The following is a 14,474-nucleotide window of genomic DNA, read 5'->3' on the forward strand; positions in this document are numbered from 1 at the left end:
ATGGTTGTCAGCAGTGGGTCAACTGTCAAACTTTTCAAAATAAGCAAAACGTCATCATCCACCATATGTTATTAATTTTTATTGTGGTGGTGTCATGTAGTTTAGTTATATTTTAGTTTATTTATTACTATAACTAAACTAACAGCCTTTAGTTTCCTTAGATTAAGTAAGAAAAAACTTTAAACTTCATTTATTATTCGAAAATGGCCGACTGGGAAGAAGTAAAACGTCTTGCAGCGGACTTTCAAAAAGTCCAGCTAAGTTCCACTACACAAAAACTCTCTGAAAGAAATTGTATTGAAATAGTGTCTTGGCTCTTGGAGAAGAAAATTATCGACTTAATCTTCACTAGCGATGGAAAAGAGTATCTTACCCCTCAACAGCTCGTTACTGACATACAAAATGAACTTTATGTTGCTGGGGGACGAATTAATATTGGAGAGCTCGCCAAAGCTATTGGAGTTGATTATGGGCATATTACAGGACATCTAAATGAAGTTTTAAGGACTAGAAAGGATATTCAGCATATTTTGGGTGAGATTTATTTAGAAGTTCCAAGTGATCTAATTGATATAAGGAAAGTTACATTACTTAGTTTATACATTGGTTTTACCAAGGAAATCTTTGCAGTTCTTTGTACCAGATTTTTATTAGCACTACTATGACTGTGTATTATGGCATAGTTCTCTCCATTAATATTCTATTTTGCAGTTTATTTGTCAAAGGTGCCACAGGAGTAAAGTGTAAAAGTGTAAAAATGCTTGATTTTATTAAATTTTGGTTTAGATATGCATGTATGAAATGAATCATTGTTATGGGATAACATTATTGTAACACATTAATATCAGAATCATACGAGTAGCTCCTAATAAGATTTAATCACAATTTGCTTATATTGAACTTTGTCTAATCAACAAATTTTGTGAGAATGTAAAACAATGTGCACAGTATTAAAACTGTTGGACATTCCAAAACTGTTGTTATGGCATCACAAGAAATTATATGCAGAATTTGAAAGCCAAATTCAAATTAAGTACCAACAGCTAGTTGCGGTATTATTGGTGTGCTTGTACTTCTTTACCTATTGTAGCCTGTCTTACATTTTTCATTAAAAAAATTTTAAAAACAGTAATTAAAATGTGGAAAAATAATTGTGTCGAAAATAACCATTCTAGTCCAAGAAAAAATATGGATTGATATTCTTTACAAAAAAAAAAAATCCTAATTCTCTAGAAATATGCCAACAATTTCGAAAAGCTAATTGTGGACCTCTTTAGACTTTTTTATTTCTTGCATATATTCAATAGTTTGTTTTGATTAACTATTAATTCTTATGTCTCCAAGACGCTCTAATGTCTTTAAGAAAACTAACAATCCATTTTAAATAACCCTTACCCCATAACTCTTTTTCTTATTTATTTATTAAAATATCTATTAATAGTTTTAAAAGTGCATTTTAAATCCAGGAATACACTAAATACAATTTATCTTTTGTTAATATCTTCTGTCCAGGCTGCAGTTACATACAGAATATCAGACTCACATCGTCGCCTTGCATACAAAGGGAATATTACATAATTATTTTAATACTCATAATTTGATTTTTTTTCGATTTCGCGGATTTCGGAGGTTGACAAATTTGGTGTTTTCTAGCTGTTCTCAAAAGGGCGTAACTCAATATAATTTATTGCCTGGGTTATGCACGCAAACTGTTTAGGCGTATCTGATCAAGTCATTTTAAAACAGCAGACAAAAAGGTGTATCTTAGATATGCTATAATGTTACAATATTTTGTAAGAAGCAGCAAGAACATTAGGCAAATTCGTCTTCGATTTTTTGAGCTCTTTCATGGTCAAAATGAAGGGGACTCAGTTCATAGTGCCATAAGTACTGCCATTTCGCGTTCAGGAAACATATTTGTTCCATCTTAGTTGATTCCGATTTTTAGACTAGCTATGTAATTCCAATGAATTATTCTGATTTCATAGATTTTAAAGGCTTGTCGAAAGATTTAAGAGTTTTAAGCATACGCCAAGATGATGACAAACCAAATCAACTGGACAGAAATCTTTGAAATTAAAGTTGAAAAGCAAAGTCCAGATAATATTTTTTTTCTCACTGTGATGAACATTATAGAAGCCTCACATTGAAGAGAACAAACATAGATCATTTTTCCCTCGGAGAACTTAACGATGAATGACCAAAGATAACATGTCTAAAATATCAGGACCTAATTTCTTTGTGCAGTGGAGAGCATGTATCATTTTACAGATCTCTTCCACATGAATAAGTCTCTATTTTTATCGTTTTATGTTATAAACAGTTTAGTTTTTTTACTTTTGGTTTATTATGATATATTTTTTAAGTTAAAAAATTAACAAAAATGTTTACTTATTCTTATAAAGCTGATAGTGTTAAGGGCGTTAAGGAACTTACGTTTATTTTTTTGCGATAAGAATTTTTTTTAAGGCCAGGCCAGGATTTCCACTTTTCATTTCTTTGAAGTACTAGGTTAATTTGAAACTTAATAAATGTTTAATTTTTCGAATAAAAGTTTGATTACCATGGGTTGTTGTTATTTTGCAAAGGGCGTAACTTTTTTTAAACAATTCGATTACAGCACACAAAAAGGCGTATCTCAATCTTTTTTTGATTTTTGGAAAAACTGGAAAACTTCTAAAATCTAAAATTTCATAATAGCAAATTGTTCTAATCATAGATGCCCACATGAGCACAAAATTTAAGCCGCAAATTCCAAACCATTTTCTCACAGTGAGAGTTTCTCTTGAGCCAACATCTTAAAATGCTTTTCCTGTAAAATACAAATATTTCAGATACGCCCCTATGTGTGCAAGGCGACGACATGAATGTTAATTCCTAAAGCCAGATTGTCCCTTGAGAATTAAGTGATTTTCTTCAAAGTAAGATTTTATTTGTTTTCACACACAGTTGTTTGCTATATTTTGTCTAATGTTGTTAATAAAGATACAGGGGCAATTATTTACAATACTATACCTGTAAGTTTTAAGAAAGTAAGTCACACTTTTTTAAGCATAAAGTTTAATAATCATTATATAAGAGAGGGCCATATTTTGACTACTAGTGTCAGTTTTAAATATTATAGCATTTTTGGGTGTTATTAAGACATGCCTACTGGTTTTTTCCACCTGTATTTTATTTTATTTAAAACTGCTCGCACTAGTGCCTAGTTTTATAGCTATTAATTAAAGGCCTTAAGAACCAACCATAGGTATGTATAATACCCATAAGATAAGGACAAGTTTATTCTGTGTTATTTGGCCATAAACAAAGATTTTCAGAATGTAACTGTGTAATACTACATAAATCATCAGGTTTCTAGACCTTATTTACTATGCAGGTTTCTCTTTTACAGGTCAACTTATAGACTCAACCTATATTACCAAGATAGCTGGAGAAATTAATGAAAAATTGCAGCAACAAGGTTCGCTCAATGTTGGTGAACTTACGATCACCTATGACCTGCCAGCTGAGTTTTTGCAACAGCAAGTCTTGGAAAAACATTTAGGGACCCTAATATTCGGCAAACAGGACTCCAATGATCCCAAAGTATTCTTCACTGAATCTTTTATTGCCAGAAGTAAAGCGAAACTCAAGGGAGCCTTGGCAGGTATCACTAAGCCAACTCCTGTGGTGAGCATCTTAAGCCAAACAGGCATGAGTGAAAAGTTGTTCTTTTCCTTATTTGATCAAACATCGATGTTTGGAGCTTTGACTAGTAGAATTGCCGGGGCCCAGTATATACCCAATTGTTACACTAGAAGCCAGAATGAGTGGACTACGAATTTCTATAAACAGAACGGTTATCTTGAGTTTGACGCTTTGACTCGTTTGGGCATCCAGGATTATAAAAACTACTTGAAAAAACAGTTTTCTAATGAGGACTTTTTATTTCTGGAAACGTCTGTTGCATCTAAACGAATTTTGGAGCGTCTCGAAGCTCACATAGATGAATGCATTTCCAGTAAAAGTTATGTAGATTTGCAAAATGTTTTACCATCAGTCTTTACTTCCAAAGATGTCAGCCTCATTGTAGATAAGCTGCTGACACCTCAAAAACAAGTGCAGACCTTAATTTTAGAAGACTATATTCTTAGCAAGGCATTTATGGATAATATGGCCTCATCCTGCCAAGATTTAGTAGCCTCTAATGCCAAAAAACTAGTTGAAGTAGGCAAATATCAACAGTACCTAGTGGACTTGCAAGGAACAAATAAAGGAGAGTCTAGGAGCCATAAGAGTGATGACTTTGAAGACAAAATAGACAAGAGGGAAGAGAGGCGAAAGAAGGCCGCGGGTGGGAATAAAGGAGGTGGTACTCAAGGCAGGGAAACAAAAACGAAAAGTACTAAGAAGCACTTTAGAGGCGGACAAAAGAATGCTTCAGAAGATTTTGACGAATCTGCACATACTGACCAGAAGAAGGTGCTTCAGGTGGTAACTTGTGTGGAGATCAAGGAAGTTATTGAGAAGGAATTGGAAAATGAGGGGTTGGATACTTTGGTAGATCCGATAGCAGAATATTTGGGATCAAAATTAAATGAACAAGGTATGTTTGATTTATTTTCGCATTAATTTTGAATAATCAATAGGTTCGCATCAATAATCGCGCGTTTGCATGAAATTAAGATTTTAATTTTTGAATTACAGGAAATAATAAAAAAAAGTTTTTCAATAAATTCTCGTAGAATATTGCAGTTATTCTTGAGGTTCTTAAGATGCCTTTTTACAACAGATAAGTCCACAGTAACAAATGTTACAGTACTTTCAGAACATATAGCTGAAGCCATATTAAATTAGAACCAATTAGATGTTATTTATACAGACTGTGAGAAGGCATTCGATAAGGTTAAACATGATCTGCTGCTGAATGAATTGGTTAAATTAGGCATATCTGAGGATGCCTATTGTTTTTTGCGATCTTACCTGTCGGACAGTGTACAGCTGGTGGGAGTGGGAGGATGTGTGTCTGAGAGCTTTGTCCCTACCTCGGGAGAGCCCCAGGCTAGCAATCTAGGGCCTTTATTTTTTATAAGCTTTATTAACTCATTACCCGACTGCCTCTCCTGCTCGGCTGGCTTATTGTTCGCGGATGATTTCAAATTCTTTAAGACTGTTACATCACATGAAGACTGCGACAGCCTCCAGTTGGATATTGAGAGCATTAGTAACTGGTTCAAAACATAATTATGGAATGTCATTGAATGTTAATAAATGTTCTGTAGTATCATATACAAGAAAAATCAATCCAGTAGAGTATAACTATCATATTAGCGGCATTAAATTAAACCGTTCCATTGAAACCGAATTTGAATTTCAAGTTTAATAATCATTTCATGTACATTATACAAAAGGCTCTTAAATCTTTGGGTTTGATAATTAGAAACAGCAAGAATTTTGAAATACCAACTATAATAAGATTATATAATGCCTTGGTGAGACCGCACCTGGAATATGCGTCACATATTTGGATGCCTATGACAATAACACGTATTGATCAAATTGAAAAAGTTCAATAAAGATTTGCCAGGTATCTCTATGTTAGAAAGCACAATAAATATCCTTATATGATTTCAGATACGAGTATGCTTAAGACTTTTATGATTGAATCTCTTTTGGATAGGAGAAAACAACAAGCGGTGATATATTTGTTCTTTATTATATTAAGGATTTGGAATCCACACAATTTATTTTGTGTTTTTTCTGATAGTGTGTCTCCAATGAATAATGTGATGGCAATTACGAACCAGTTCTTTAATCAAGTTCAAGTGGATTTATTTAATATGTCTTCTGCAGATCTAAGGCTCACCCTTAAAAATAGATATAGGTATAATATAGATTTATAGATACAGTGGTATGCTATATATTTTTTATTACAAACCATGTTATATTTTTATTTATTTTAATTTTGTTTTTCGTTATTTCGTAGTATTTTAAGGTTTTAATTTAATTTTTGTTGCTGCCTTTACATGTAATTAGTGTCTGCTCAGTGTTTGTAAAGAGAATTATAAAAAAAAATAATAAAATGATTAGTTTTTCCGAGACGCTTCGTGTATACTAGAATTGCTACATTTACGTATATGTTTTAGAATTCATAATCAAAATAAATAATATTCCTAATATTATTTATTTCCTTTCATGTCTACAAAAATACTTGTAGGCACCCTCCTAAATGTATTCATCTTTGAAAAATCTTCTAGAAAAAAAAATTAAAAGTAATCTTTGAATTGTGAAGTGCAGTTTTCATTTCATCAAGCTATAGCTGGACCGGATAAGATACCTGCATTTCTTATATTGGATTGTGTGTATACTTTTTATAAACCCCTGACGATAAGGTTTAATCTTGCCCTCAAGATGAAACTACTCTGGAAGAAGTCTAAAGTTATTCCTATCCCTAGAAAAATCTCATAGTCGATAGCATGGCTCCCCATAAAGGGTAGATGCATTACTTCTAATCTTATTACAATCACAGAATTTATTCCAGAATCTATAAATAATAACTCTCAAGTTGATGTAGTTTATACAGACTTCTCGAAAGCTTTCGACCGTTTTGACGATTATATTCTTACAGCAAATCCTTCTGATCATTTTGAGGTTTTATCTTGTTTAACTGCCCTTATCTCTTTCTATCTTACAATTCGCTCTCAATATGTTGAATGCTTTGGACACAGTTCACGTGAAATAATAGCTTCGTTAGTGTACATGGCGTTATAATGGGACTTTAACTCAATCATAATTTGTCTGTGTATATATAATTAATAATATAATTCCTAACTGTCAATCCAGATTTAGAGAGCAATATAGTACTAAATCTTGTCTAATTAACTTATTTAATGTTATAAGACTCAATGAGGACCAAAAGAAAATAACTCATTTGTGCCTTCTTGAATTTAGGTAAAGCTTTTGATACTAGTAGTCACATTATGTTGCTTGCTAAACTTCATTAGTGTAGTTTTTCAAATAGTTCTATTTCATTTTTAAAATCATTTCTTAGTAATAGATATCACTGTATGATAACCGGACAACATCCTTACATTTTAAAATCTAACTATGTTTTAATTAAAACTGAAGTTCCACAAGGATCTATTCTCGGGCATTTGTTATTTTCTCTGTATGTCGCAGGCATGAAAATTGTAATCTGTTATTATATACTTCAACAGTACTCCGACGATTCCCAGGTGTATACCACTTTTTGGCCGACTTTTCTTCTTTCCCAGAATCAATTCAATCAGGATTTACATGATATTTGACAAAATTGCCAAAAACCCTAATCTTAAGTTAAATGCCTTTAAGTCATGTGTTAAGAATTCTATTTGTCTGAGAAGCAAAAAATTGGGGTCGTATACTTTGCATTAAATTAACCTTCACTTCTCATATAAATAAAAAAATAAGTATTGCCTATTTGCGACCAAAGGAATTATAGAAATTTAAGATTCATCTTTCAGAAAAAATTAAATATTACTTATGCAATTCGTTAATCTTTTTTGTACTTGATTATGGAGATATAATTTATAAAAATGCAATTACTTTTGCCATATCAAAATCAGTTCAAAAGCTCCAAAATGCCTGTATGCGTTTTTCATTTAGTATTCTTTATAGAAATCATATCACTCCATTCTTAAATGAATTCTAATTTTTGTCTATGTCAAATAGAATAATATACCACACATGTTTTGCTTTATTTTTTATATAAGTAAGACTGGCTGTTTAAAAAAGGTCTTTAATATTTTTCAACATAATCATAACACCAGGAATTCTCTTAATTTTAGAACTCTTGAAAACAGTACAGCAGTTTTTCAACGTTCGTTTTGCTTTGTTGCTGCACAAAAATGAAATGGTTTATCAGAATCTGTCAATCTGATTAATACTTCTCTCCTTTCTTTCTTATATAATATATTTATCTTTTTTGTCTTGAATTATTGTATTGCTATATTATATATTTCCGAATTAGTCATTCCAAGGATGCATCACAGGTAACCCTTACCAGGGCATGACTGTAGAACAGTTTTTTTTTATAATCTCAATACACTCCTATTTTATTAAATTAAATTAATGTCGAATATTGTAATTTGTAACATTTTTTTTTGGCAAATAAACGTTTTTTCTTCGTTCTTAATTCAGTTAACAACTGTTGCAAGGAAAATAATTTAGTTTTAAATGCCTCTAAATATAGGAAACTACACACCTATATTTTACAAAATAGTACTACTTTACCTAGATCAACTTACTTTAAGGACCTGGGAGCTATTTTCGACAGCTCACTTACTTTTATTTGTATATGGTAGATATCTTTGAAAATATTTCTAGCATTAAACTCTTATACTTTTCACATATTTGTTCAAGTTTACAATTTTCTTGCCGAGTTGCCATACTATAAGAACCATATTTAAGAGCTTGAAAATATAGAGCGTACATTTCTTTGGTTTAAATGCAAAGGAATATACCCGGAAGTCGGCTTTTCACGTTTGCTTAAAATATGTCAGCTTTGAAGCCCCAGGCCTCAAACCTTTTACGTATTTAATAATTTGTTAGTGAATATAAATTGTAATTCGATCTATGGTATAAGCATTTTTATACGTATTTTTTCCTTTCATCATTATTGGAGTTTCTCTGGTAATTGATGTAAATAAATAAATAAATGTAAAATAAATCGAGGAAATGATCCTTTGAGTTTTGTACCAATTAACTTAACTTCAACATTTTTTTAATTAATTTTTTCTCTGAATTCTTCTAATTTGTAATGTCTCTTTTCCAGGTCTACAAATTGCTGCAGATATCTTTAAAACAACTGTAGCGGACCAAAACGCCAATCGTCGAAAGACTCATAACGAGCTGCAGGAAAAATTAAACGACCTTATCAGCGAGATTCGATTGTTTTCTAAAGGCATAAAGTTACTTCCCACAGACTTACAAAACCAACTCAATAAATATTTGCTAAAAACAATCGCCACTGACATAGTAACGGAAGTGTTAAACTATGCCGCTCAAGAGTCCATGACAAACACACAAACTGACAAATTTAATCAGGACCAACGGTTAAAGTTCGTCAACGAACTTCCTGACACTTTTAAGCCTCACGTACTACCGCTCGTTAAAAGTTTGACTGCTCAGGCATTGGAAGATTTTATGGCAAGCGTGGATCCGGCTTTGGCAGCTTGCAGCATGATCATTAAGAAAATCGATAAAAAAAAGGACAGGACGATAGTCTTGAACCATAAGCACAAATTATTGGAGGAGCTGAACGTTTGCGAAGATGTCGCTCTTGTATTACACTTGGCAACATTAATCATTTTTATTTCGGCTACTCAGTGTATGTTACATGCTTCAGGACGTCACGTTTCTGCCATACTGAACTATCTAAAACCGTCTCTGACTGCTGAGCAGTACTCAGAACTTATGGCCTATCATGACTTTATCACTCTTATGTTAAGTAACGGAAGTGAGGCTGAGAATGCCAAGGAGAAATTAAAAGAAAAAAAGGATCTTATAAAGCAAATTGCCAGTGAATTTAAACTGTCTTCTGGAGGAGATAAAACTAATTTATAAAATTCTCTGTATATAGGTGCTTCTTAGTTTGTATAGCTAATTATACATATTTTGTGGATGGTGTTTTCAAAACTGTACATATTATAAATAGTTATTAAATATATATTTATAAGAGCAAAGGTTTTGTGGATTTTAGTTGTAGCTGTATAAAGACACATCATTCAAACTTATACATCACACAATGATCCTTAAAACATTTTGTTATTTTAAGTGTGATTTGTGATGCATACGCAACTCGAAAAATACGTCGTGAAAAAAGTAAATTCGCGACATATGTCCACAACTGACAACGCTCAAAAGGAGGTTCATGTAAAATACTGGGACAAGAAAACGTTGAAAAATATATGGAAAGTGTATTTAAGGCTGTGAATAACCTCTGCGCACATTTATGTACGTATTCACAAAACTATAATCTGACTGTAAAGTCCTATGATTTGAATATATCGACGCGTGGGCGCCAGACAGACGTAAGCGCCTTTTAATTCTCTATCAATTGATGTAAAATCATATACCTATTATTCCTATTATACCTATATTAGGAATAATAGATATATGTGTAAGATAGTAAAATAACTAAAACAATTTAACATAATTTTGTTACGGCACTGGCGTATTAACGGCCATACCTTGAACGAGTGACCTTCAACGTGTTTAAGCGATCCGTATTGTGCGCCAGTTTTTCCATAAGATATTGAAGGGCAGTGTGGTCGTTTTTTTTTGGCAAAAATTTATTATTTAAGGTAAGTGTTTGTATATAAATTTAATTGTATTTCTTAGATTATTGATCATTCTTTAATGTTTTCGTAAAATATAATAATAACTAATCGTTTTTGGGCAAAAAAATCCCAATTTTATAAATTTGGCGCTTATGCTAAAACAGTTTAGGTCGGCCTTATTTATTATAAACGCCAAGACTCCATGCTTTTTTAATGACAAACTTATTAAGTTTTATTTAAATCTATGTTGATTATAATATCGTAATTAAAATACAATTATATTGAAATGAAATAATAGCACTAAATAATATGTTTCTTTATTAGAAAATGGCGAACATGATGTAACTAAAGAACCGTCACCTGAGGCGACTGAAAGTGACTCTGATTTTATACCAGGGACATCAGAAAGTTCTAGCGAAGATACTGAAAGTGAAGCGTTAGTAGAAGTTGGTAGAGGAATTCAACAAAAACCAAAAAAAGCCAAAGAAAAATGCAAAGAAATTTGGGTTTAGATTATATAAATACAAAAGGTCAAATAGTCCCTAAAAAAGAAATGAAAGCTAACCCCTGCAAAGAAAAAAAAACCTGCCAAAACATGTGCAACAGCTTTACGGAAGAAGAACGTCAGGAGCTTTTTTCATATTTCTGGGCTTTGGGAAAAATGAAGAACACAAGCGATTTCTGAGCGAGTGTGTGTCCGTAAGTCAAGTAAAACGCAAATCGAAACAACTGGTAGATAGAAAACTATCAAGTACGTATAGTATAATAAAAAATGGTCAAAAGGTGCAAGTTTGTCAACAATTTTTGTTAAATACTTTGAACATAACTCAAAGAATTATAAGATCTGTAGTCGAAAGTAAAAGTAACTTAGCTAAGTTCGCAAGTCCCGATCGAAGGGGGAAATTTAAACCTCATAATAAGACCAGTGAAGAACAACTTACCTATCTAAAAAACTTTGTCGAATCTCTCCCATAGCTGTTCCAAGCCACTACTGCAGAAGTTCATAAAAAAAAAGTACTTACCTGCGGAGGTTGGTAGTTTTAATAATTTGTATAAGAACTATGTTACAACTTACCCTAAGGATCATACTGTTTTACCCCTTAAAAGAAGCTGTTTCCTAAAAACAGTAACCTTGTAATTCATCTACCTAAAAAGGACAAATGTGCCAAGTGTGAAAAATTTAATAATTTAGGTCAACAAAAAACAGAAAAAGATGTAGAAGAATACAACCAACACATTCTTGAGAAAGATGCTATAAAGGGCATATTTTTAGATCAACAAAAAACTTGTCAAAATGAAACATTAGTTGTAAGTTTTGATTTACAGAAAGTCTTATCTACTCCCCATAGTGACTCTATGCTGATTGGATTTTCCAGAAAACTTGCAGTTTATAATGTTACTGCCTATAAATCAGGAACACGTAGAGGTGTATGCTATTTGTGGGCAGAAAATAATGGAAAAAGAGGCTCCAACGAAATCGCCACTAATTTGTATTCATATTTAAAAGAGATCGACGCCGAAAAACGCTTTAGAAGTGTAGCACTTTATTGTGATAATTGTAGCGGCCAAAACAAAAATCAGTTTATGGTAATAATGATAAGATTATTTCTCAACCAATCAATCTATATTGAACAAATTGATCTTTACTTTCTAATAACTGGACATACTTACCTACCCGCGGACTCGATGCACGCTATTATAGAAAAATTTGTGAAGGGAAAAATTGTACAAAGTCCATCCGAATGGCCAACAATTTTAAGAAACGCCAGAAACTCACCTGAACCATTTCAAATAAGGGAAATGACTTTCCGTGATTTTCTCAACTTTAAGTCTGTGATGCTGGAAAAAAGTTTAAAGAATAAAAAAACATCTGAAATGAAAACAGTTAAAACCTTAAAAAACTCCGATATAGTTCAGTATAAGAAAATATTTTTAGAGGAACCAACCTTTACTTTTGAGCTTAAAATTTAAAAAAATTCTTTTCCACAACAATGTTATAAAGACCTAAACCTATTAATAAAAAAAATTTGATAATTTGAAAACACTGTGCAATAATCTTACAATTAAGCCAGAGTATCGTAGGGAATATTTAAGTTTGATAATAAGCGGATTAGTACCAGATGTTTTAGACGAAACAGATATTGAAGATAATGATGTTTGAAAAAGGCTGTGTTATGAAATGACTGTGTTTTTTGTATTAACTATATAGGTATAAGTTTGTAAGGATTTATAAGTTTTTTTTAATTTTTGTTACACTTATTTTGACTGTTATTTTTATTAATAATAACATTTGTTTTTATTTTGTGTTTAACACTAAATATGTTAAACTGGGCCGAGATATAGAGTCATAAAAAGTTAATTTTTTGATATTATCCGGGCATTTACATTTTTTTTAAGCATAAACTGTAGTTAAGTCTAACTATGCGCTATTTTAAATGGTTTAGTTTGTTTCCCAAAGACTTTTAAGCACTAGAATATTTTTTTATTTATTATTAAAGAATTAAATATAATATTTTTTTAACTTTACCATTATTAGTATTTTTTGCGTATCCTCCAATAGTATGAAAATTAATAAACGTTGACGTTTTGACATATCCTCCCATAAACGCCTTTTTAAACAAAATCCACAAACTACATTTGTGGTAAACGCCAGTGAATAAATGACGTAAACGCCAAGTAATATCGCACATGTTTTGACACAAGCACCCATTTTTTATATTTTCTGTAATAAAATAATATTAATTGAACATTATACTAAAATTTATCCAGCAAATACAGACATAAATAGAAACTTAAAACAAGTGTGTGTAAGACTATAATGAGAGATTATTGAATTTAAAAACGTTTTTAAGGTCTCCTGTAAACTTTTGTAAATGGCGCTTACGTCTGTCTGGCGTCCACGCGGCGATTTGGTGTTACACTCAAATCACAAGTTTTTTTACAACCAAAACTCGCGATTTGATAATGAAGTTAGCATCTTCGCGAAAAGATTAAAACTAATTTAAAACTACTTTCACGTTGCTTTATATACTAGATGTAAGTAATAGAGCAAAAAATCAGCATAAACTTTATTCATGGCTAAACAAAGTTTAAACATTAACTAAATTATAAGAGATCAAACCTTTATCCCTATTAAGAATGGTTTTTTGATTTTTTAGTATTGCTAAACTTTCGAACGTATCGATCATTTTCGAGTGTTATTAAGTGGTTTTACTAATCTTAAATTATCTATTTCTACAAGATGAGCAGTATTTAAAACGTGTTCAGCCAAACTTGCTTTTCAAGTCTTCCATATTGCACGTTCTTTAAATCTGACAATGGTTTTCTATACAAAAATTATATCATCTTGTCATTTTAATCAATTCATCTAATAATACTAAAAAGATCTTTATCAATAAAGGCCTTAAATGTGTATTATTATTAAAATTTGTCAATGTTCCTTCCAAAATCTGTAACCAAAAAAGTATTTAAAAAAATTATTTATTTTAAAATTTGTAGAACTGATTTGACCTATACGATATTTTTAAAGATAAAGGTAATTTTTTTTTTAACAAAAATTATAATCTAATAATTATTTTAGTTTTTAGACATGTGCATTCTAAAACACAATTATAGATTAATAATTTAAAACCACAGCATAAGGAAGACCAGCAGGCGCACTTGGCCAGATTCTTAACAAAAGAAATTTGACCTCGCTCGGTTTAAAACTCGGGGTCGGACTAGGAATATTTACGTATTTTTTTAGTTGGGTCAGGAACGTAATAGGACGAATGCGTAAAGTATAAAATATAAATTTTAGTTTGATGATGGTATATCATGATGAAATAATTAGAAATAATCTAACTATTAATGAAACAATCTAATAATAATTGATAATATTAATAATTATAATGAAAAATTAGAAATTGTGCAAATTCGTGATTTAGTTGGAATTTTTTTTTGGATTTAGTTTGGATCAGGGACGTATAGTAGAATGAATTTTTAAAACACAAAATTGTAAATATATATTTATTATTTAAATTATGAAAGCATTATAGATAGATAAATATGTATAATGTTTTCTTTTAGTTTCAAATTTTTATTGAAGTAGGTATGGGTATAGGTATGGTTAAAATTAATATTCAAGTGTTGTTGTATATAAGTAGGATTTAATTAACTAAATACAATAGTAAC

General features: G+C 31.2%; 2 protein-coding genes across 2 annotated transcripts in view; both read left to right on the top strand.

The window, feature by feature from the left end:
• The window catches only part of LOC126745381 (mitochondrial chaperone BCS1), a 479,053-nt gene that overhangs the window by 267,375 nt on the left and 197,204 nt on the right, over positions 1 to 14,474 (top strand). The gene's annotated exons all lie outside the window — the stretch shown is intronic.
• LOC126745378 (E3 UFM1-protein ligase 1 homolog) lies at positions 58 to 9,704 on the top strand. Its single transcript, XM_050453204.1, has 3 exons — positions 58 to 534; positions 3,395 to 4,588; positions 8,795 to 9,704. The coding sequence occupies exons 1-3, from the start codon at positions 204 to 206 to the stop codon at positions 9,583 to 9,585; spliced, it is 2,316 nt and encodes a 771-aa protein (XP_050309161.1). The 5' UTR covers positions 58 to 203; the 3' UTR covers positions 9,586 to 9,704.

The sequence above is a fragment of the Anthonomus grandis genome, chromosome 15 (assembly GCF_022605725.1).
Source record: "Anthonomus grandis grandis chromosome 15, icAntGran1.3, whole genome shotgun sequence".
NCBI lineage: Eukaryota > Metazoa > Arthropoda > Insecta > Coleoptera > Curculionidae > Anthonomus > Anthonomus grandis.